General features: G+C 41.1%; 1 protein-coding gene across 5 annotated transcripts in view; it reads right to left on the reverse strand.

Moving 5' to 3' along the window:
- The window catches only part of DOCK10 (dedicator of cytokinesis 10), a 482,217-nt gene that overhangs the window by 402,564 nt on the left and 53,284 nt on the right, over positions 1–26,369 (reverse strand). For 3 of the 5 annotated variants that reach the window (XM_082248983.1, XM_082248985.1, XM_082248981.1), the window contains exon 1: positions 5,736–6,013. The exons of 1 other annotated variant lie outside the window; for it this stretch is intronic. In XM_082248983.1, the coding sequence (XP_082105109.1) occupies positions 5,736–5,897 (162 nt within the window). In that variant the 5' untranslated portion in view covers positions 5,898–6,013. Of the gene's footprint in view, positions 1–5,735; positions 6,017–26,369 lie in introns of those variants that run through there. One more of the 5 variants, XM_082248986.1, reaches the window with a different exon arrangement.

Here is a 26,369-nt window from a genome sequence, read left to right on the forward strand (position 1 = left end):
GCCGCCCTCCCGTCCATGCTCCCGGCCCCCTTATCTACATGCAGGGCGCCGGACGCATGGATTCCAATGGTTCTAATAGACTTCAAAAAAAGGTGGGCTCGGGCCCAGAGCACTGCGCCCTGAGCCCACCCAGTTGTGTGGCAATAGCGAATGAATATTCGCTATTATCACACTGATTCTCCTCCCATCCAATCAAGAGGGTCCAAAAGGAGAGGCCATGCTATTGGCCAAGGAGGAGGAGGAGGAGGGAGGAGATGCAGTGAAAGCCGCCGCCTGCACTCCACGTCAGTCCAGGGTGAGTGAGCCGGCGATGGGGGGGGCGGTGGTATTGTGTGTGAGCTTGTGTGTTCCGGGGGTGGTGTGGTCCGTCTAACCGCCCCCCCCCCCCCGGCCCATGGAGCACCGCCGCCACTGGAAGGGAGCACCAACAACAAATGGCCCGTTGAAGCTTATGGGTGACATCATTCGCAACCAGCAGTTGTTGACCACTCTCTCCTGCAGCTAGCCACTGGCTGATACAAGGGAGATCACATGAACGGACTGCACCGGCATGATAATAGGTAAGTATATGCATCTTTCTTACACAGGATAGCATGCCTAGGAGTTATGAGAGGGGAGAGCGTATTTTTAAGATTAGTAAGGGTTATACTGGAATATTACTTCAAAAACATGAATTTGTCACTATCCTTATTTTCTGAATGGTCCAAAATCTCAGCTTTTGAAAATACAGACAAACTATTCCATGCCACGTTCTCTCATAACTCATGCAGCCTTGACACTGGAGAATGAGAGGGAGGCGGCATGGCGGAGATGTGTAGAAAGTGCTCAGAAGCAGAGGATTTTATAATTAAAGTGATACTAAAGTCTCTTTTTTTTTCTTTAAAAATAACAAACATAGAAATACTTACCTGCTCTATGTTGTAGTTTTGCACAGTGCAGCCCAGATCCTCCCCTTATCGGGTCCCTCGCCAGTGCTCTTAGCCCCTCCCGTATATCAAGTGCCCCCACAGCAGGCAGCTTGCTATGGGGGCACCCGAGCCGCAGCTCTGTGTGTCCATTCAGACACAGAGCCGTGGTTTGGCCCTGCCCCTCTCTCTCTCCCGATTGGCTAACTGACTTCGGATGATAGCAGGGGAGCCAGTGGTGCAATTTCTGTGTCTCAGTAAACCAGAAGGAAGAGTCCCGGATGGCCGAGGCAATCGTGGACATTGCTGGTTTGAGATGGATGCATTAAGATAACAAAAACCTTCTGTCTTTAGAATCATTGGACAAAGATTGGACATTGCAATTAGGAATTGATTACAGGTGCTTCAGTGTAGATTGGCTGCCTCATGTCACATGATTCTGTGCACTTTTCCTTCCAAAGAATTACAGAGGGCAGTGTTCACAATTATTGAAAAGACATGGCTTGTATTTTAATAGGCCAACTCTAATGTCCTTTCAGAGGACAGGCCTACTTATATACAATATACCACACTCTTCTATACATTAAAGTAATACTATAAGCTAACTTTTTTTAATAAAAAAGATTCATATTTAGAATACTTTAGTAATCCCAAAGGGAAATTACTATGTTATACTTACCTGTTCTGTGCACAGCAAGGTCGCTTTCCTCCACTTCTGACAGTCCCCTACCGGTGCTTCCAGTGTGTCCCTCTTCCAGGTGCCTCCTGCATCAAGCCAGGTGCTAAGGAGGCACCTGTGCATTCGGGCTCCTGAGACAGGCTGTGTGTGTCTATAAACACACACATCACCAGTAAGCCATGCCCCCGTTTCCATTCACAGAAGTTTGACTGATGGCAGCAGGAGCCTATGGCTTCACTGTCTTCTTTTTCCCCTTTGAGTGCCGGTTCACATTACTCCGATGACAGGGATCGCATGTAATTCGGAGCGCACTGCAAATGCGATCTCTGTGCGGTGCAAATTCAGCCATACAGTTTGTATGGCTGAATTCGTACCGCAATCGCACTAAATGACGCACAGGACCCTTTTTTTGGTTCCCACTAGTGTGATCCGATTCTGTGCGAACTTACAGATCGCACTGCGATATGCGATCTTATCTGGGGGTGTCGTTAACTTTTAATTGACACCCCCAGCGTATCGCATATGGCAGTGTGAACTGCCAGGGGTGCGGATGCAATGCGGGAACACGCTGTATATTTGCAGCGCTCCCGCATCGCACAAATGTAAACCGGCACTGAAAGCAGGAAGTGAGGAGAGCGGTGCTGGAGCTGAAGACAGCTCTGAAGCTGTGTCATGAAGCTAGGTAAGTTTTTAAGGATGGTAAGACAGGTAGTGGGGCATTTTTTTAACTTAATGCAGAGAATGCATTAGGGGAAAAACATTTAGGACTTCAGTACCATTTTAAAGAACATGTAAACATAAAGCACAACTCCTCACTAACATTCAGGTACAGGAACAGCTACCTGTAAATACTGTAAATGTTATCAAAGCCTGATTTGTATCAATTAAGATTTTTTTAAAAAAAGTTAAACCCTTATTTTGAATGGGTTTGCTTTTTGCCATTGGGGTCATTTCCTGTCCTGTAGAGACGAGAGGGAGTCAGAGTAAACCCTCATTGTAACAAAAGTCCTCATTTTCATGTCCTAATGACAACTCAGAATTTTGAATTTCCATCACTTTCAGTCCCGGAGACAAGGAGTATCAGGACAGAGAGGGTGAATCCCCCAGCATGGACAAAGAAAGCAATTCAATAGATATTCTAATCCTTACCTACTCCAAACCTAAAAAAAACCCTATGTTTTGGCTTCAGATACACCTAACTTTAATAACTGAACTATGTATCAGCAAATATTAGCCAACTTAACCTTAATATGTTTTAATTCTTTAAATATTTAATATTTACCAGCAATTAAAAAAGTATGGGGTTTGAATAAGAAAGACGTTAAAGTTAGGATCTGTCCAGAGTCTGGATTGGCTGAGTGACTTCAGCCGACAGAGCACTTTAACCTGATGTCAGCTAAAAATACAGGACTACCTACAGGAGAAGTATGGCCAAAAGAGCTTTGGCCCTACTTCTTGTTTAAGGTGTATGCCCAAGCAAAACTTTTTTTCTGGTTTTAGATATATAGGAAAGATTATACCCCAGGTTGGGTTTTCAGGGCTCCATTAAAGAGGTTGTAAACCCAAAGATTTTTTTTTTTTTTTTTTTCGCAACCTGAAAGAGAAACCCATAATGAGCTAGTATGCATCGTACGCATACTAGCTCATTATGAAATACTTACCTTAGAACGAGCCCCCGCCGTGCCGCCCCCATTACCGATATGATGGGCGACATGCCAAGTCGCCTGTCTTCCAGGATCGCGGCATCCGGCCATCTGATTGGCTGGAGCCGCGGTGACGTCAATCCCGCGCGTGGGAGCCGATGGTCACGGCACGGGACTCTGAAGGAACAGCACCAGCGGCCGTTCCTTCAGAGCGCATGCGCCAGTGACGTCACTGGCTGCATGTAAGGTGAATATCTCCTAAACGGTGCATGTTTAGGAGATATTTACAGTACCTATAGGTAAGCCTTATCATAGGCTTACCTATAGATAAAAGTGTCAGAAGAGGGTTTACTTCCTCTTTAAAAAGATAGCAGTGCTTGCATAAACAGAACCATGGCGCAATGGCATATGCAAAAATCTGAAAATGTTCTATTCTTTGAATAGCACTGGCGTATATTAAGTATAGCTGGCCACAGCCAATTATGCCCATGGGCGGCTGTAGGAAATAACAGGGCTTCCTGGGTGGGGGAAATATACCAGATTACACATTGCACAGGCTCAAACACCCATGTGTAAGGCTCCATTCGCACCAGAGCGTATCGTTTTCAGGCGTTTTTGGGTGCTTTTCAGGCGTTTTTTTCGGTTGTTTTTCAGGCATTTTTCAGGCGTTTTTTTGCAGGTGTTTGGAGGAAGGCATTTATATCTAACAAAAACGCTTGTAATCTGCCAAAAAAGAAGCTTGTGTACTTTTTTTGAGCTTCAGGCGTTTTGCTTCAGGCGACAAAACTCTCAGATGTGAATAGGGGCCATTGAATTGAATGGGATTTTGCTTGTTGGGCATTTTGAGACTTCAGAGATGAGGGTTTAAGAGCTGAAAAACTCTCATGTGTGAACAAGGCCTAAGAGGCCAAAGCCAGGAGAAATCTCCTCCCTTTAGATTGTAAGCTCCACATGTAGGGCCATCCTATTCCTTCTGTTTGGAACTGTTTTGTAATTTTACTGTTCCACTTTATATTGTTAAGCACTGCTCACACTGTTAGCGCTAAAAAAACCTGTATAATAATAATGGCCCTAGGTTTCAGTAAAAACATGACAGGGGTTCTCATCCTTCCCCAAGCTATCCAAAATGTAAAAAATAAAATAGCAATAATAATAATAATTACATAGTTACATAGTAGTTACATAGTTACATAGTAGTTGAGGTTGAATAAAGACAATAGTCCACCCAGTTCAACCTGTGTAGGTGTGTATAAATAATAATAATAATAATAATAATAATAATAATAAAATATTAAAAATGTAAAAGTTTTCGGCTTGATGCAGATTTTAAATTTGTTTCTGAAAAAACAACTATGTGGTGAAGTGCAGAGTACATTAAAAATTGAACAACCGATGGGAGTTTTCTGCCAACAGGTCATTAAGAAGATAAATCCTGATTGTTTTTTTACTTTTTGCCTTCTGTAAAGGTCTATTGATTCAAAGTATTGGGTTTGGAATAGGTTCTGTAGACCTAAGGCAGCATATTGCGGTCCTGGGACTCTGGAGTGCAGGTAAGGCAGTGTCTGAGCGGCCGGCTGGTAAACTGTAGCCTGCAGGCCAATAACAACATACAATCTGTCTGAGAAGATGGCACTGTACTTTATTCCAGGTACAGTAGCAGCTCTGACATTTGCTTTACTACAAAGTATGAAGATTGTAATTATTAGGAAAATGACTATTCTTACTAATATAACTATAATGATGATATGAAAAAAAAAAATAATAATAATAATAATAATAATAAAACAAGATATTCTTACTAATGAGATTTTATTTTTCAGAACTAAGAAATGCTGGAAGCAGCTATGCTCATGAATATTCACCATTCAGCTCCATTTTACAGTAAAACAAACATTTGCATTGGTTTCTATGTTGGTTTACAACAAAGTCCTTATAATGTTATAAAGGACAACTTATTACTTCTAAACTTTACAATGTTCCATTTGAGCAGAAGAGTGCAAAAACAAATAACCAACATCATAGTATAATAAATCATACAAATATCATAGTATCTAAATAGACTGAAAACAAACAGCTGACGTAAAAGATCTGACGTACCCATAGAGGTAAGTGCATCAAGTATCAGATAACCGAAATCGGAGTTAAAAGACAGAAAGTCAATATATAGATTCTCCGTCACATTACTGCTGTCATTCTCGTCAAGCCAGAACTACACAGCATCCATCCTTACAGATAAATCTCTAAACAAGATCCTGCAAATAGCATTGGAAACTCAGGACATGCATCTGCACACTGATCTATACAGATGTTACATAATGGAAATATATCAGCACTATATACAGTTCATAAAAAAAAATAATGGTTATTAAAAAAAAAAAAAAAAAGAAAATGCAGGAAAGCTAAATCAGATTACGTCTATGTGCATTGCTAATATGAATAAATGACACAGCTGTGTCCATCCAAAATAATCCTGTGGCTGCTGTCACAGTTTGCTAAGGCATACTCTACCATTATGATCAGAGTTCTCGGTCTGCTTAATTCATCCACATCATCCTGTAGCACAATCTCATGTGACAGATCCTCCTGTCGTCTGGTGCAAATATGGGGACAGCTCCTCTGTACCACAGACCGAAAGGCTTGGAGCAGAACAATGCTGGCAGCACAGCCCATATCTGCATCCTGAAGCCCACAAAATAACTTCTATGTTGATGCTATGTTTGTACAACAGTGGCTCCTTGTCCCTGAAAGCAGCCTACACTGCAGCTGTAGCCAGACAGCTCTCCAATCAGTTCCTGCTGCCCTGATCATCTGATCACAACTAAAGAGCTTGGATGCAGCTAGAGGAAAAGACTTCATCTACTGTAACTGAACACTTGCACAGACATTAGGGCATGAAACATCTCCAAATCATTCTGGAATGGAGAGGAGACCAACGTTTCCTGTTTTCTCATTTCCACTGCATTTTCATACTGCTTCCATTACAGTCATATGTCCAAACTAATGAATAAAAGAATAAAAAGTCACATCTTCCAAACTGTAACAATTCACAGCAAATATGTATTCTGTATGCTAATTTGGCACTTTTGAAGCATAATACAATTTTTTTCCTATTATTTTGTCCTATGAAAAAGGTATTGTACAAGTGTCATTATACATTACTGTACATTCATGTCTTTTACATCTTCAAGGAAAGTTCAAGTCAAAAAGAATTACAATCAAAAGAAAGCTAACTTGGATTCTGCACTGCTTCTCATTATACATTTTGTGAGTCAAATACACATATTATTACTAACTGCGAAAACAGGTGTACAATGATTTATTATGGGAGCACTATGGATGTGGGAGGGGCAACTGAATTACACTGTGTGCAATGTGTAGCTGTGTCCAGAACTAAAGTGGGGTACACACCAGGGATCAACCGATTATCGGAACTTGTTATATATCGGGGGCCGATATGCACTTTCCCCGATATATCGGAATCGGCCCCTGGGGTTACCAATATTGCCGATATTTCGGGAAAGTGCTTGTCTACCGGAGTGATGCCTGCAGCTAGAGGCATCACCCCAGTACTGGCGTCCATAGCCGATGGTCGGCTGTCTTATACTGACAACCGATGCAGCTGAGAAGCCGCTTGGCTGTCATTACAAGGAGCGGGAGGGGACGTCCCCCCTCCCGCCGCCTTCTGTGGCTCGTTCGGGTCTCCCGTCCCTGGGCATCCTAACTGCACAGCCGCCGAAGAGAAGACCCGATTAAAGCCGCATTCGGTTCTGATCGGGTCTCCATGTAAAAAAGCCGGAAGTGATGTCATGACATCATTTCCGGGTACTCGACGGCAAATTCGAAAAAAATGCGAGCATTCAGAACAGCCAAAATTGGCGTTGCAGAGGAGGGGTTTGGGGTATTTTAGACCCCCAGATCCCTCCACAACAGTAACTGTGAAAAAAAAAAATGTAAATGTCCTAAAATATCGGCCCATACCGTTATCCTATGACCAAAATATCGGTATCGCTATAAGCAGTAAAAAAACGGTATCGGTCGATCACTAGTACACACTATAAGAAAATCGGCCGACAAAAATTCATACGAAAATTCTCAGACGACAAAGGCTTTTTTTTGTTGTCTATTGTTTCTGATCGTGTGCAGTCTTTCTTTTCTGATTTTTCTAGTACAAAAATCGTACGAAAATGGTACACATTAAACGAAAATCGTTCATTTTTTACCCATACGAAAAAAATGTTGGAGTTTGTCCCTTCCAGAATTTTCGTATGAAAATTCAGAATCGGCTGTAGAAAGTTCTGTACACACTATACGAAAATCGTACGAAAATTCTTTGGACGAAAATGTTTGCCCGATTTTCTTATAGCGTGTACAAGCCTTAAAGGCCAAACTAGATCTGTAAAAGGAGAAAGATTGCAGCGCTTTGAACAAGGATTAATGCATCACAATAAAGTGTCCAACGTGAGACAAAACAAAGTATGAATGCAATAAAGTGTCCGTTATTCATACACAAATGTTCATATCTCTGAATAAAATGTGACAAAGAAAGTGCTAAATTGCTCAATAGAACATAGGAAACAGGTGTATTGAAGTGTCCTTGATTATAAAGGTGTCCAGTTAAAATACATTTAAGTTAATAAGATTAGAGTGCTCTATAGCTAGATCTATGTTCGTAGAGGTGCATTTTTTGCAGCGTTACCAGGTGCGTTATCATGCTTTGACAATAGGTGTTGATGTGCAAGTGTTTTTGAATTTAGAATTTGGAGTGCATGAAATTATTGACCATTGGCCAAGGTTTGTTAATACCTGCTGTTACTGTGTCAAAACGCATCAAAACACATATAATGTGTTTTTGATGCCCTACCATTGACTTCTAACGCACTACAGGCAGAAAAAATAGACATGTATTTTTTTAAAATGTGCTGCACTGCCACGCAGGAATGAGAACAGCCATTAATTTATTTATTTTTTTTTTTTGGGAACCTGGACATGTGTTGTAGTGCATTGTAATGTGTGTGTTAGTTGACCCTTATGCTGATAATCCTGATGATGCCGATTGGCGAAACGCGTTGAGACGGAGTCCACGGTCATCACTTCCGGTGTCCTGTACCGTCACGTCTGGGCCAATGGGATGGTGATTGGCACACTTCTTAATGGAACCACATAGAACAGGGCAGAGTTGGAGGAGAGAAGCGATCTAAAAAAGCTTATTGGGACCTTTGGTTAAAGGTATAATATCTCTGGTGATTGATCACTTTTTCACTGAGGGTTCAGCATGAAGAGGACTTGTCATGACTGAGCACTTTTTGGCACTTTGGTTTGCATGCAGACACTGTCTAGATGTGAGTGTATTATTTTAGGTACACATTTTGATGAGTTTTGTTTTACTACACTATGAGTTTTTTTCTTTGGGTTACTCTTGCTTGATTGGATGGAGACAAGTGGCGTTTAAACATTTCTGGGTGGCTGGGGTCCCACAAAGTGACAGAGAAGACTAAGTTGAGGACACCACACTTTTAAAGTGCTATTACACCTCCTTATAACTTAGGGGTCAACCCCTACTGGAAAGTGAGCAATTTTTCAACAAGGGACCTTTAGACAGATGAATTGTTGTTAACAGCACATGAAAAGAGACAATACTGTTTTGTTATTCTTAGGCTCCATTCACACCTGAGCGTATCAATTTTAGGCGTTTTTTCTGGCTTTTTTCAGGCGGTTTTTGCAGGTGTTTGGAGGCAGGCATTGACAGCTAACAAAACACTTGGAATCTGCCAAAAAAGAAGCTCATGTACTTTTTTGAGCTTTAGGCCTTTTGCTTCAGGTGACAAAATGCTCATTTGTGAACAGGGGCCATTGAAATGAATGGGATTTGGCTTGTTGGGCGTTTTGAGTATTCAGAGATGAGCGTTTTATGAGATGAAATACGCTCAGGGCCTTAATCATATTGAATTTCTGTTTGGACTTAATAAATAAAGCCATCATTATGTAATATTATGTATGTAATTCAACATTTGTTGTGGGAATATTTTGTGTAGCACCAACATTTTAGTTTTATGCACTTTAAACAAACGTTCTGCAGGTTGCTATGTAACATACGGCTCCCTGCAGACTCCTTCTCACTGTAATGCTTAAAAATGAAGCACTTGAAGTTGCGTGATTACATCAATACAGGGGAATGCAATTAATAGAAAATGAAAGAGTGATTCTGTAGAGCTGCTTTCTCAACCTTTCTAACATTTCTTTCCAACCTTGCTAATAATTACTTTAACTACAGCTTACAGTACATTAGTGTGATAATCACTAGGAAGTATGCCCTTACATTTGTGGCCTCCCTTATAGTTCGCTAAAAAGAACATTGGTGTCAGTTGTTTCTGATCTGAGAGGCAGAGGTTGCTCAATGCTCAAGGAACCCTAACAATCCCGTGAGGAACCCTGTTTGAGAAAGGGTACTCTAGAGGCATTGGGTAGGGTTTAGGCAAATAAACTTGCCCAAAGATGGGCTTTGGATATGGAATAAACATTTTACACTGTTACTTATAACAGTCACCACTAAGATAAATGTATTTAATATTGTACATCAAAATCTAACTGGTCTTAGTAATATTTATATTATGGCCACTAAAGTGCAATGTGATTGAGGTTCTGTCCCAAAAAGTTGTCTGGCTTTGTTAAGAGCCATTAAATTCAATATGGATGTATTTTCCATTATACCAATGTGTACGACTAACAAAATATTGTATTATTGTTATTATTACATCATTTCTGTCCTTCAAGCAACCTTCGGTGTGGTAATTATCTTGTCCTAGAAGACCTGAAACACAATGACGCTGCCTGTCCATCCAAATGAGAAACTGATATTGTCTAATAAATTGTCCACATGTAACAGTATCCAGTGAAACAACAAGCAGATGTGCTTAATAACTATTCCAGTAACCACAAGTAATGGCTGCTAAGATGCCTAAAATTCTCGCTTCTCAGTGTAAGTTCCAGATATTTTTTCATTATTATTAATATGCATTAACGTGTTCATATGCATTTATGTTAACACAGTTGGCCAATATTAACCCAATTAGGCATGCATGCTGATTGTATGGCCTGGCATTTTTTTTTAGAGCTGCCTAGCTTGAGTCTTGTGAAATATGATGAATGCCATCATTTAGAACTCTAGAGTTTACATGCAAATTCAGCATCGTGTACCAGTCTTCAGCCTGTGCCTGTGAACAGGATCAACCAGTTTTGAACACTGACAGTGTGTAAGACTGGCCTACAGACCTGCCCTTGCCAGACCATCTGTCACAAGAATAGGAATGCTACTAAAACAAAATTTGTAAATGGGTAATCACATCTCAGCTTTCAAGAGTCCATCAATTGCTCAGAAACCACTATGCACTAGTGGCCGATAAGGTTTATTAAGTGTCTCTGTATTAAGACTGCTGCTGGGGGCCTTCATCTTAGAAATGATGCCAACAGCCCCAGCAGACTCAGAGCTGTCACTCAAGTTATACTCTAAAGCATTCGCTTTCAGGCTCAGGTTAACATATATGCAAATTGGATGGATTTTTTTTAACCGCATCATATTTGCATAACATGTGAATTGGACCAGCTTTCAAGGGAGCCGGTTCACACATGTGCGGGGCGGCTGTGGTGTGGTTTTAAAAAGGGTCCTGTGTGATTCTGGGTCTGGTTCAGGTACGATTTCAGGTAAAAATTTGCACTCAAATCGCACCTGAACCAGTGAACAGAACTACACCAGACTGCCGCACTTAAACCGCGGCCGCATATGTGTGAACCCAGCCTTATCCCCCTCCCAGCTGCTACATAAAAGGTTTTGTAGAGAGGTGATTAGAGCTGCTGGGCCAGCAAAGACAGTAATTGGACACTGCAAGAAGAGGAGAAGCCTATGAGGTGCAAAAAGGGAGGGGGCTGAGCTAGGGAACAGATTCTCCTGAAGGGGTCAAATTTTTCAGCAATATTAAATGCATACTGCATGTAATTACAACTATATTTAGGGAAAAGAAATATACTACAGATAATCATTTAAAATACTTTTTTTGTCTGTTTTTACCTGCATCTGTTTAGGTTGGTGACAGGAACTATTTAAGACAAATACTAAATCAGTAAATAATACTATGCATATTAACATTATGCACATTTTACTCTTTAACCACTTAGGGACCAAGCCTATTTCTGACACATGTTGTTTAGAAGTTAGAACCAGTATTTTTTCCAGGGACGTTGGATCGCAATCACGCTACCACGCCACTTCCGGCTCCTGGTGGAACGCAGGTGGAACACGGAAGCAGCGTTCTTACCCGGAGTCCGCGGTTTTACATTTCTTATGCCAGATTGAAGCACCCTTTATGTAAGTGTATCTGATTTATTTATTAAACAACTTCCTATACGTACTTCCCCATGAGAGTCCTTATTGTCTTTCCACATCACGGCATTCAAGAGATCTATTCCCTGTGATTAAGGATACTTATATAGGTGGATGCTTGAAGGTGTTTCGGAGCTGTATATTGGAAACTGAACATACTGGTCGTTACTGGCAAAGTACCCTATCTTTTACCACTTGTGAATCTCTACTCAAACTGACCCCCTATAATAAGAGGTCTGTTTAATCTGGTAAGCATTTTTGTGCACACCGGGTGATCTTGTGTTTGGTGGAGGGGCTGGAGCTCACTAATAAGAAGAGCTGCATCTGTTATTACTGGAGACTCTACTAATCCCCTATATTATTGGACTATATACTGTATATTGAATTGTCAGTATACATTGGACTGTCACCAATTTGTTCCTTGATCACATGTTTGTATATTATATTCACTGCATTTTGCACTTTGGTTCTAATTTATTTTGCATTTGCACTTTATAATTTATATCATTTATATTTTGGTCGAGAGCGGCTTTTTATATAGCATTATATAAGTTTACTCATTTGCACGTTTTATACGGTTTGCTGCGGCTCCCAATTAGGAAGTTGTTTCCTCACATTATTTATTATTAATAATATTCATTCATTTATTCACTATTACTACTTGTTTTCCACTTGCGCGGGTTCTGTTGGTGCTGAACACCAACTCTTTCTCTTTTACTCTTTATGGAGTGATCGGGGGTCTAAAAGACAGAGAATCCTCCACTGCACTTCAAAATATTCAAAATGCCGAAATCTGCATTTTTGAATACTGACAGTTTTTTTAAATTCGGTGCCATTAGCCGCCGAGTAAACCGTAAGTGGCTTTATGACGCCTCCTCTGGGTTACTACATCGGAGACCCAATCAAAGCTTAATACGGCTTTGTTCGTGACTCCAACCAGCCGGCAGACGTGTCGGCTGGTTGCTCAAGTCCCCCGGTGGAATGGGAGACCCGGGCAGAGCTGCTGAAGGTGGCAGGAGGGGGGGGACGTCCCTTCCCACTCGCTGGGATAACGACCAAGCAGCTCCCAAGCCACATCAGCTGTTATCTTCTGAAAGCCGACTGCTGGCTCCAAAGATTGGTGCCAGGATGATGCCTGCAGCATCCCGGTACAACCACTTCTCCGAGCCAACATACAGGTACTTCAATTTGCGGGAAGTGGTTGGTTAACAAACCAAATTCAGTTGCAATACTATATATATTTAGACTACAAAGGAAGCAAATAATCAGTTTTCCCATGGTAATGACAGTCTAAAAGTCAACAATGAACATAACAGGTCACATGCCTAGACCTAATAGAGGCCACAAAAATATAAAAAAAAGAAACAAATGAAGATAAAAGGATCAGCCGCATGTTATGACTCACAGGCAGCATGTCAGCATGGATCGGATGTGTACGGTATGCAATCCCAGGCCTTACTGTTTCTATTTACTTTTTGCCAAGTAATCCAGCATACCTGTGTAAAATCGTAACCTTAACCGGTGGTCATCTTTTTTTATTAGGCTTCGTTCACATATTGGCATCTCCAATCGCGGACAGAATCACCTAGATTCTATCCGTAATTCCAAATCATTGCACATCGCAGGACGACCATGTGATTCCCGTGACTTGCAATGGCACCCCAAACGCGGCGCAATTTTGCCACGATTGTCGCCCGACAACTCACGGTAAAATAGCACAAACAAAATCACTGGACACCTGTCACCCAAAATAAGTTCTTGTACTTTTTTGGACGACAGGCATCCCGCGATTCTGTTTGCACAATTTTACAACGATTCGTTGGGCGACAATCGTGGAAAAATCGCGCCGTGTTTGGGGTGCCATTGCAAGTCACAGGAATTGTGCGTGCGTCTCGCAATTTGCATTGATTCGAGATTGCGGGCAGAATCGATGCGATTCTGTCCGCGATCTGAGACGCCAATATGTGAATGGAGACTTACTGTATATGATTACTGCATTTAAATCCACCATTTGTAAACAAATTTAAACTGTGAACAAAGTCTTGCAAAGACCATATTATTCTAGGGAAAATAAAAAGAAACACATAGCTTTTCTGGCAGGGTTACTCCCTACATTATCCAGAGAGAGTTGAAATGGAAAATAAGCAGTGAGAAGGAAAAAAAAACATCTCTCTATTTTAACTAATTTCTGGGAAAAAATCTGATGCTTTTTTTGAAATGCTGAAGAACAAGATCTTCGACATCCCATTAGATGTACAGTTCTGCTATTTCTACAATTCTTCTAAGCTATATGAGCAGTGGTCTCCAAACTGCAGCCCTTTGCTTGTCCTTATCCAGCTTTTGGGGCACTATTCCGCCCACTGACATTACCAATGCAACACTATACCTTCCACTGACACCAATGATGGGGCTTTCCTCTCACTGACACCAACAACAGGACACTATTCCTCTTACCGACATAAACGACAGGGCACAATTCCTTCCACTGACACCAATGGTGAGACGTTGTTACTGACGCCAGAACATTTTCTACTCCCATTGGCCACGGTCTGGCCCATCTAAAGTCTGAGGCTCCATGCACACTAGCATTTTCATAAGCTCCAAAAAAGCTAGAAAAAAAATGCTGGATGAAAAATTTTCTAAATAGCATTTTTGTGCAAGCTTCTACTGGCATTTTAGTAGCTTTTAGAAGTTTTGGCAGGAAATGTAAGAGAAGAAAAGGTTTGACTTACCGGTAAATTCCATTTCCTGGAGTACATTGCAAGACACAGGAAAAGTATTCATAGACGCCAGGTGATAGGCTCATACCTTCATGAGATTGGTTACTGGCAAGCTTTCAAGAAGATGCCCACTAGGTGCCTCCACTATAACCCTACACCACTTTATGAATCCTGAGTTTTGTATCAAGCAGTGCAAAGTACCCAAGGAATGGAAGGGGTGGTGTCTTGTGTACTGCATTGTATTCCAAGATATAGAATTTTCAGATAAGTTAAAATTCCTTTTTTCCTAAATGTTCGGTACAAGACACAGATAAAGTATTCACAGACCCTGGGATGTACTCAAGCAATGAATGGGAATGGTGGGGAACAGCTAGGCAAACAGAACTGTGCTAACCGGCCCTATAACAACAAGGGTCAAAAAGATCCAACTTCAGAGTGCAATTGCAAGAGGCTCCAAGCAGAAGCGGCAGTAATAAGTGTAAGACTTGTGGTGATATGTTACACCAGGTCCACCTTAGACTAAGCTCTGAGTGGTTGAGATTTACTGTCAAATTTGAAAAGTTTACACCATAGTGAATGCAATTCAAATATCACCATGGTTTTAACAATCATGGTCAGAAGTATAAAGGGCGTCAATGTCTTACCAGTCCCCAATATTAGACTGTATATGAAAGGCTTTGCCTTTCTCTGTGGGCATACCCCCAAACGGGTCTTCAGGGGCTGGGTTCCATAGGAATGGACCATGCAGTTGTATGGCACGAGGCAGCTGACTATACGCATTGCACTAAGTTTCAAGGTGAGCGTCCATGCAGGATCCGGTGCCCTAAGAAACATTACAGGCTGTCCCCATAGTGTGGGTACAGCTCCCAAGGATTACCAAGGTCACACCCATGCAGATGCACACTTTCTATTTGTGGTATTAGAAGGCAGTGAGGAATTGATTGAAGAACATGAACCGATTAGTGTTAAGAGTGATTTCTCCATGAAGGAGAAGAGGTCCAATACCTTAGGCCAACTAGCACAAAACTAAGGATTCACAGAGTGGGGTAGGGTTATAGTGGAGGTGCCCAGGGGGCGTGTCCTTGAAAGCTTTCTCAGTGTCCAATCATCTGAAGGTGTGAGCTTACAACCCACGGTCTGTTAATACTTTGCCTGTGTTCTGTGTGACACAATTAAGATAACTGAATTTAGAGAAGGAAGCAGGAAATTGCTACACTTTTAAAAAATGGTTTTAAATGCCAACGTTGGGCTGGCGAGATAAATGGTGACAGATCCAACCCCCACATATAGATGATGTACTAATCATTTGGTCTAGGGAGTTTATAATAGAAATAAATTCTTACATTACACCCCAGTCCTGCAGGGGAAACCCTGATAACATCTTAGTTTAGCGCACCCCCTGTAATTCTATTCTTCATATCCACCTAGTTTTCAAGTTAAGTTTTTGGTTCTTCAAAAGCAAGCCCCAATCACATTTGCAATCTTTAATATATAAAAGGATGTAAAATCGAATACCTCACAGATAAAAAAAAAAGAAAAAAAGGTATGATATATATAGTCAATACAAGCAGCTGCGATAGTTCGGCTGATGTCAGCTGCAGCTGTTTTATTCTGTTTAATCCTTTACATCAGTATAATTGTTGTGCTCCCACACTGTACAGCCAGCTTATGTGACTCAAGAAATCTACTTCTGACATGTATGGCCAGAGATAAGCAAGACTGACCTACAAAAGAAAGCTTGGGGGCCCATTTACTTTTATTATTAGAAGTGAACCATGCACAAAGGAGCTGAAGATGCTTAGCGGTTAACGGAGAAAATACAGATTTCTGGCTAGCAAGCCATTGGAGAAGCAGAAATTACATGCTGGGTCTGACCTAATGAAGTATCAGAAGATAATAGCACATCGCTAAAAATACCTTAAAATTGGCTTAACAAAAAATTCCTTCATGTGATTTCTTTGTTCTGCAGGGGGATACAGTCAATTGTGTTAACTAATTACAGCATTTTATTACATTGTTAGCTCTTTATTTAAGAATGGATTTGTACACTAAGGTTTTAAGAGTCTAAACGCAACTGTCTTAACACTTTGTACTTCTGGTGGCAGACTGGGATGAATCTGAGGAAATTTGCAGAGAGAACAATAATGAATTGCATATATTCAGGATAAGAGTGAAATTACTAAATGACTACCTTTTTAGAAATCTAATGTCACTAGGGGTAACATCAGCTGCACAGGACATATACTGTATATTGACATCATAGTACTATTTCTTTTTAAAAATGTAATAACTCCAGGCACCATATAAAACATGCTTCAATGCACTTATATTTCCTTAGAAGTCATGAAAGCATACATCAGTTCACCAGTTTCTCATGGCACAAATTAGACCACTGCAGTTAAGCCACATCAGTTTAAATTGTTATATTTTTATTTTAGGTGTGGTTTTGGGTCCTAAATAACCCTTATAAAGCTTAAAGTCAAATTAAATCCAATCAATAAAAAATCCATGTAAGCTTTAACTAATATAACTTGAATTGTTAAATATTTGTAAATCTGCAATTTACATTAAACAATACCTTATAATTTTGCCTTGAAGGCCCTTATTCAAGCACTTCCTGTTATGGGGTGACAACTGTCTCATAACTGTCACATGTGACCCTGGTGGGGAATTCACCCTTGAGGGGACAGGGCCAAGCGAAGCATGTGAGAAGACATACTTCTCGTCGCTACCGTGGCTGATCCTGCCTTTGATCCTCTCCCTGGCCTGCACCACCTGCTTTGCAATGCCCGGAACAACCTATGTGTTCTCTGTAGCCTGCTGTATTCCCCAATCTGCCTGCCGACTCCCAGTCTCAGACCCCCAACCTGGCACCACTGCTCTGCCACAGGGGACCCCATGAGGGGAGAGAAACCCAAAGATAAAGAAGCAAGAGGTTCTAAATCCAGAAGTGCCAAGACTCAAGGTAAGTACATTACCAGAGATATGCTATATTATGCCCAAAAGCTGCAGCTTCCCTTTGCTCAGCCTAAAAGCCCTGAGGAGCTAGGAGCAGACATGATAGATGAGGAAGAGGAGGGTCGGCTACGAGGGGCAGATGTCATCTTTGCTGAACAGGGGGATCAGTCCCAGGACACGCTAAATGAGAACCCCTCAGAGCAAGAACAACCCACTCTCTGGGAAATCCTGAAAGCTGTTAACAAATATACTGCTTTGGTCAAAAAGCTAAAAACACACTTGGGCACCCTGTCAGAGGATGTCGCCTTGATAGGACAAGACCTTCAAAATATTAGAGAGTGCATGGACATTCACCCTTTCAGAGTAAGGGGAGTGGGGAAATCTTCCAAAGGGGGGACATGTTCCAGTTACAACTAAGAGGAGAATTTCCCTAACTTTGTACAACATTACTGCTGCTTCATGTAACATATTTAGGAAAGGAAGTGAATGGAAATCTATCCATTTGGGCACATGCAGCAAAAAAACATAATGCTGAGTTTTAAGCCATCCTTACTATACACACATTACAAAGGTGATATATATTTATGTATACATCACAAAAGAAGAATGTGTGCAGTATTAGGAGATTAGCATGACCAGACAAAGCCGTTGGACACATGCATTTATTCTGTTAGCGGTCATATATGTGCTTCTGGGCCTATAGGCAAATCAATATAGTTGTAGGACCACTACAGACTACTAATTTGTTTTTGAGCTATCACATGTAAGGCACAGCTGAATTGCAACAAGCAGGTATAAATACACAAGTGATAAAGGGGGAGGTACCGTGCTTCAGAGAAACGGTATAGGGATATAGATAATAATTAAAAAACTCCAAATTAATAATGAACTTAATATAATGGTGCTCAAATAGATATAAATACTGATTAAAACTTCCAAATCAATAGAAAATTCTCTGTGATGGTGCTCAGATAATTATATAGTATCTTTTTAAATTTCACACTAGTATATGTGACTCCAAAATTATTTAAAATAATTAGTGAGACATATTCAATATAAAAATATAAAGTGCAACAGTGCTAATATAATGAAGGGAAAAAACTGATTCCAAACTAATATTTCTAATATCTTCAAAAAGACTCATACAGGTGACAAATAAAGTGTCTAGTGCTCAATATATACACAGGTGAATATTTTTCTTAAATAAACTTAGCATAAGGTGCTTCTAGGATTTATAAAGTGCTTAAAGTGTCCCAAACATAAACCACAAAAGCAATATTTCTCCTTTTTTCAGGTGTTAAACCGCCACCATTCACCGACTGATAATAAGGGGTGCTTCTTAATCCTTATATCCCCTAAGGGTGTGCCAGCCGCTCACCTCAGCATGTATGGAAATGCACCTCTTAGTTATGTGGATATCCTATTCAACTCCTCTCCTTACTCGTTCCACAATCAGGGGGTGATGATAGCCTCTTATATCTGGATCGGGGTGAATGCCCACCGGACTTCCCACAAATCTCAAAATAAGGTGCTTACATAGTGCAGTATTGCCATAATAAAGCCATTTATTTAAATAAGATATAGTACACTCACAAACAGACGAAGATTCTTAAGTCTTTGTTTGAGTACATCTATCCGCAGACCTTACCTTACTTCCGCATTCAGACGTCACTTCTGGTGCAGAGCAGAGCAGAGCACCGGAAGTGACGTCTGAATGCGGAAGTAAGGTCCGCGGATAGCTGTACTCAAACAAAGGCTTAAGAATCTTCGTCTGTTTGTGAGTGTACTATATCTTATTTAAATAAATGGTTTTATTATGGCAATGCTGCACTATGTAAGCACCTTATTTTGAGATTTATATAGATTTATAGATTTATATCTATTTGAGCACCATTATATTAAGTTCATTATTAATTTGGAGTTTTTTAATTATGATCTATATCCCTATACCGTTTCCCTGAAGCGCGGTACCTCCCCCTTTATCACTTGATTGTAAACTGTATGGTCCACAGAACGGGTACACGCAGCATTAAGGGGTATTATACAGATATTTTCCAGACATAGCTGATGTCCTCCATTCCCCTAATTGTCTTTGTTGCCCTTCTCTGGACTCTCTTCAGTTCCAGCACATCCTTCCTGAGGACCGGTGCCCAGAACTGGATGGCATATTGAAGATGTGGCCGGACCAGAGTCTTGTAAATTGGGAGAATAATCTCTTTATTTCTTTTTTATACATGCCAGTATTCTGTTCGCTTTGCTTGCAGCGGCTTGGCATTGCATGCCACTGCCAAGCCTGTTGTCCACTAGGACCCCAAGGTCCTTTTCCATCTTAGGTTCACCCAGAGGTTCTCCCCCTAGCGAGTAACTTGCACTCGTATTTCTGACACCCAAGTGCATTACCTTACATTTTTCAACATTAAACCTCATCTGCCATGTAGTTGCCCACCCCATTATTATGTTCAGGTCTGCTTGTAAGGTTTCCACATCCTGCATAGAAGATATTGGCGTGCTTAGTTTTGTATCATCCGCAAATACCGAGATTGTGCTGGTTATGCCATCCTCTAGGTCGTTTATGAATAAATTAAACAGGATTGGTCCCAGGACAGATCCTTGGGGGACCCCACTTTCCACACCCGCCCAATCCAAATACTCCACATTTATCACCACCCTCTGGACTCTCCCCTGGAGCCAGTTCTCAATCCATGTACCCACCTATGGTCCATATCCACGTACCTTAGTTTACTTTGAACAGTAAGCGTTTGTGGGAAACTGTGTCAAATGCCTTTGCAAAGTCCAGATACACCACATCCACAGGCTTTCCTTTATCTAGGTGGCAGCTTACTTCTTCATAGAAGGTTAATAGATTGGTCTGGCAAGAACGATTTTTCATGAATCCATGATGATTACTACTAATAATACCATTTTCATTACTATAAATTCTTGTACATAGTCCCTTAGCATCCCTCCAAAATTTTGCAGACTATTGATGTTAATCGAATAATTTAAATATGCGCTCCTAGGTCGCAGGGTGCCTAGGCGCAAAGAAGGGGGGGGGGATAGTTAAGGGTGCCACATCCTGAATCGTAGAATAGAGAAAATGGAAGAGAAAGAATTTGGACTTTATTGGCACCGGTATTAAAATTGTATATTTTTATTTTTATTGAAAAATTCAGAAAGACATGTTTATGACACAGACAGAAAAGAAATGTATAAAATGACAAACATACAATATACATTAGCCTAACATCAATAGACTATTGATGTTAGGCTAACCGGCCTATAGTTCCCTGGGATATATCTCAGCCCTTTTTTAAATATTGGTACCATGTTGGCTTTTTTCCAATCAGCTGGCACCATTCCCGTCTGTAGACTATCCATAAAGATCAAGAACAATGGACTGGCAATAGTAAAAGTATACTGAGCGCAATGACAAATCCTTTGTTATATAAAACAGTAAACATGGATGTCTACTGTATATGAACATTTACATACCTTCTTGAAGCTTGCCCACAACAACTTGCAGAGATAATCAGGGCACTTATTATCAGTGCAGCCCCAACGGTGCTCGCAGTGGTGCCAGTCAGTGCCCAGGAGTGATGCCAGTCAGTGCCCAGCAGGGCAGACAATCAGTACCCATCAGTGATGCTAATCAGTGCCCATTAGTGACGCCAATCAATGCCGCTTATCAGTGCCCATCAGTGCCGCCTATCAGTGCTCATCAGTGCTGCATATTAGTGCCACCTATCAGTGCCCATCAGTGCTGCATATTATTGCCTTCTCATCAGTGCCCTTCAGTGTCATCAGTGCAGCCTATCAGTGCCTATAAGTGCAGGCTCATCCGCACACATCAGTGATGGAGAATAGCTACTCATTGGTGATTAAATACCACGAAAGAAAGCCCAATCTGTCTAACAAAAATGATAAAAATTATATTTGGGTACAGCGCTGCATAACTACGCAATTGTCATTCAAAGTTCGACAGCGCTGAAAGCTGAAAATTGGCCTGGGCAGGAAAACGGGGAGAAGGTGCCCTGTATTGTAGTACACAAGCCTTTACAATCACTTTAAAGGCAAAAGGTACCATTTATGGAAATCAGATTCCAATGGATACACTTGTGAAAAAAGATTGAGAAACACTGTTCTAAATTATAAAACAAACCTGAAACCCTACATTAAGAGCAGAACTTTCTTTTTAAGGGCAAGGTGTGCAGACCTGGGAAGTCAAACAAAGAGATCTCCCAATCAGAGTCCCTGAGAGATTGAGAAGTCCAGCATCTACCTGAAACCAAAAACAGTTTTTGATGGATTATAAATGGCAAATGTAAAGATTGTGACACTCAAGGAGTAGAGCTCATTAGCCATGTTGACCTTAGGGTACATGGATTGTTCTTGTATTATCTACCAATCTGTAATGTGTACTGGCAGTTTTAGAGACTGTTGCCAAAAAAAAAAAAAAAGACTTTTAAAGAGACCCCATCACCAACTTTAAAAACTGTAGGTAAAAGCACAAAATTAAGTACTTAAAATGCTTTCTAGCAGCTGTTTTTGTATCCAAAAATAAAAGCCAGAAAATATTTTTTTTTTTCAAATCATATTTTTTTTTAAAGCGGAGTTCCGGACCCAAAATCGAAAAAATGATTTGGGCCATCCGCTTGCTGAGGGCCACCTGAAAAAGAAATGGATGCTCCCAATTTTTTTTTTTTGGTCACATACCTTGATATTGAAAAAAATATATTCACCTTCATTCCACTTCTTCCCTCTGCGGCTGTGGCCCGCGCCATCTCTTCCGGTTTGCGATGACTCCTGGGAACTGAACGTCATCGCTCCCAGGAGTCAATGCGCCTGCACTGGCCCCGCTCGTCACTTCAGGTTCAGGCGCGGCATTCCCTGCTAAACAGCTTCTGGGCATGCTGAAGCTGTGCAGGGATGCCGCGCCTGCACCGGAAGTGACGAGCAGGGCCGGTGCAGTGCATTGTGGGAATCCAACGTCACAGAAGAGGCCGCAGAAGAGGACGTGCTGGCTTCAGCTGCCCACACCTGAGATGGCAGCGCTGAAAAATAACTTTTCAAGGTACGTTTTTCTTCTTACAGGTAAGTGCGACCCGGGACAGTTCAGAGGCTATCCATTGTGGAATGTACTAGCCCTGACTGTCCCGGGGGTATTTCTATCTAAATTTGACCCCGAGGCCGGAACTCAACTTTAATTTAAAATGTTCCTGTAAACCTCTGGGAGTGTCTAATTGCTGTCTATGCTGGCCTAACATATCTACCCCGGACTCTCCTACCTACATTATCTAGCTGCCAGAGGAAGTACATTGCCATTATCTAGCTGCCAGAAGAAATACATTACCATTATCTAGTTGCCAGAAGAAAAGGGAAGCCGAATGCAATATAGTGTCACTTAAGTGGGAGTCTTTTACAGGTAAATAGCATTTATAAAACGCACATATAATTTTATGGCAGAACTGTTATTGTAATGAATAGTATAATGCTCTCAAACCAAAGTAAGCTAATTTCCCCACCCAGTACCTCCGCATTGCAGAAACTCATCCTGGTCCAGGACATACAGTTTAAAAGATCCATGATAACTCTTACCACAAAGGAAACTTGGACAGTAACAATACAATCATTTCTTTGACTAGACAAGTTTCGTCATTAAAAACTGAAAACCATAATAGTTCAGAAGAAAGCCAGCGTGCTATTCTGATCTGCTCGGGAATAGAGAAATGAAAGATCCGTTGTATGTTTGTTTACTTAGTGCTCGCATCTGAAGTGTCCCGTGTGCCAAGAGAGTCACAGAACGTCTGCTATTATAATTTCTGCCTCACAGATCGTTTCATTTGTACAGGTATCATGCCAGGGCCACACACAAAATGTGGTTACTGAATAGTGACCACAGATTTGAAAATTAATTTCTACATTCAGTTTGGCTGCCCGGCATGTCTTTGACATTAATAAAGGGGGGAGCATTTTATTTGAAGTTAGCGGTGGTAAACACTGCATCCAGTATTCACCATTGCCAGTGGGTGCTGAGAAAGCAAAACATAATGTTTACTTCATTTTTCCTTTTTCATCTCTTTGACTTTCTTTTTCTAGGTTTTTCATTCTGCTGACTACTGTTTAGTGAATCCAAATGCCGCTGCATTGAAGCCAAAAGTCCACTCAATGCAAATTGGCTACTCCCGTCCTCATATTTATTTATTACATTCAAACCTAACCCCTTGTCTGCTAAGGCAGTGTTTCTCAACCTTTTTTCAGTTGAGGCACACCCCCAAATTATGGACAGTCTCGAGGCACTCTTTAAAATTATGGACAGTCTTGAGGCATCCCATCCTAAAATTTAACAACTATTCTAATAGTTTTACATAATGCAGCAACATACACACACTTAGAGGTACAAGTTGGTACTGACTAGTATTCCAAGGTTTCTCTTTTTCCTCAGTTTTTCTCCATTGCTCAGCTAATGTGACCCCAAAACTTATGGAGAGAAGCAGGGGAGGGTCAAACAAGCATGCTACGCAGGCAACTGACATCCTCCTTATCAACTGATGATGTCATTCGTCGTTAGCAGTGCGGCAGCTAAAGGGTCGTTATGGTGCACAATGAAAACCTGTGGCTTTGTGTAACTAAAAGGCAAGCTTAATCCACCTGCTGCCTTGCATACACTTTTTGAGAAATTTTAAATTTAAATTTAATTTTAAAATTTTAAATTTAAATTTTGCTGAGGCACCCCTGAGGAAACCTCAAGGCCCACCAGGGTGCCTGGGCTGTACCCTGGTTGAAAAAGACCGTACTAAGGTATGTTTATAAATGTCCTAGTATTCAAAGGGTTAAAACAGGATTGGTACTGTTCATCTGTGCAATAATTATGAATTTAAAGTGGTTCTAAAAGCTGAAAGTGGAGTTTCATCCAAAAGGGGAACTTCCGCTCATCTGCTTCCTCCTCCCCCTCCGGTGCCACATTTGGCACCTTTCAGGGGGGAGGGGCGCAGCAGCGCCATCCCTCCGAAGTTTCGTCCCCTTTCTCCTTCCCCCACTGCCGGGCCAATGAGAATGCGCAGCGTGCTTTGCGCATGCTCAGTAGGGAACCAGCTGTGAAGCTGAAAGGCTTCATTTCCGGTTTCCCTTAGAGTGAATGGCGGCGGCAGCACCTGGCAGCCAATCTGAAAATTCAGCTGGGGTGCTGACATTGCGGGCTCCCTGGACAGGTAAGTGTCTATATATTATGTACATACGCGTATAAGTACACATGTGTATGATATATATGATTTTCTAGACTGAATTAGTCACATTTACTTGTTGTAGCTCTGAGAAGAGGGAGTTCTTTACTGTCCCCGAAATACGTTTAACCAGTGTGTAAAAAAAGTTAAAAAAAAAAAAAACCTGGTAAAAAATTGGCCAAAGGGTAAATCCACTTTCATGGGGGAAAAAAATAGGAAATAAAGAAAAAAATGATATAGCATAGCACATACAATTGCGACACAAGTTATATTGTAATTCAATGTTATTAAAAATTACCTTTCCTTTTCTATCTGCAGTTATTCTGTACACAGAATATGTAGAGAACCCCCCCCCCAGAAACATCATTTCCTGCTTCTGTGATTGGCTCACCAATTTTCCCAGAAGTCTGCCTAAGACACAAGTGAGATTTCCGACATCCCCTGCAACAAAAATGTAATTTTTGATGAGATAATATAGAAACACGTCTAAAGGGATGCAGGCCCAGCTGATTTCCTCAATAGTGCTCTGTAGCTGCACAGCTGACTGATAATTATGAAACCACTCCCATTAGATATAATTCTTGAAATGTATATAGGTCACCCAGAGGGGAATGTTTTTTCTCAACAAAAGTGGGTTACGCTGTAAAGCTGAGGTAGATGCAGGCAACCTAATCTTACAAACAGTGTTTACTGCAGCTGTTCTCAACCAGGGTTCCTCCAGGGAAGACCTGAAAGATATATCAAGGGTTCCTTTAATTAAAAAGATCGAGAAAGGCCGGTGTGCTCAAATTCAATAATAATATATGGAAATGGGAGGCGTATGTCTATCAAACTCCGGATAGGCTCCTCTGCGACTACAAAAATGGAGTATATTTAGGCACGTTCACATGCATTGGTGTGCTCTGCTACTTCAAATTGGTAATTTTATGATAAAGGTATAATATTTTTTTTTGTCACATTAAACTAGGTGAATCCCTGATACACAGTCAAACTTAAAGTGTATGTAAACCCAACATTTTATAGTACTGCTGTACTATGTACTTGTATGAAGAAGTATCCTGCTCTCTTTGTACTGCTACCTTTATGTGAAATCCCTGGAGTTCGGTGTTCCTGCCAGTCCCTCTGTTTTCCTATTAAAAAAACTGACCACACTAAGCAGAACACAGCGTGGTTAGTTCTCTAGCTCTGCTGGGAACTCAGCCTGCTCTCCTCCAATGATCAGACTTGTCCTGACATCCCCCCCCCTTTTCACAGCTTTTCAATAGGCAGATCAGTGTACTGCTGCTTCTCATACCCCAGCTCTAATGCAGCTGAGAACAGAGGGAATGTGATCACTTATAAAAAAGGCAAAAAAGGATTTAAAATGTGTTTTTATATCTATACACAAATGCTTTGCCTTTCATTTCTATTTTAAACTGAATGGGTTGTTTTACAATGTGCTATTTTACAATTGCTTTGAAGCAAACCTGTGCCCATATTCTGCACACTTATTCTGAATAATGTGTAAAAAGCACTTAGTTGGTTTAGTTCCCCTTTTTGGTCATGAACAGCTTCACCATGTCCCATTATAGAAATAATGTATCTATCTCCCAGGGATGGTAATGCAATCAATAAATAGGTTCTGGACCAGGCTACAAAGACCATCAGTCTCCTTGCATACAGAAACTTCTCTTTGGTACCTACTCAGACATCCTGTGAAAAATGCAGGGAGCTTGACCATTAGATTTTTGCCTCATGGGTGTGCTGACACCATTGGGACACATATAGTATGTCATTCAAAAGTCTGAAAGTCCCACTGCTCCTGCTCATCTTTCTCATCCACCAAATCTGGATCCTTCCCTCCCTCTAAACGAACTTGATTACAAGTATC

Source organism: Pelophylax lessonae, assembly GCF_965119305.1.
Source record: "Pelophylax lessonae genome assembly, chromosome: 3".
Taxonomy (NCBI): domain Eukaryota; kingdom Metazoa; phylum Chordata; class Amphibia; order Anura; family Ranidae; genus Pelophylax; species Pelophylax lessonae.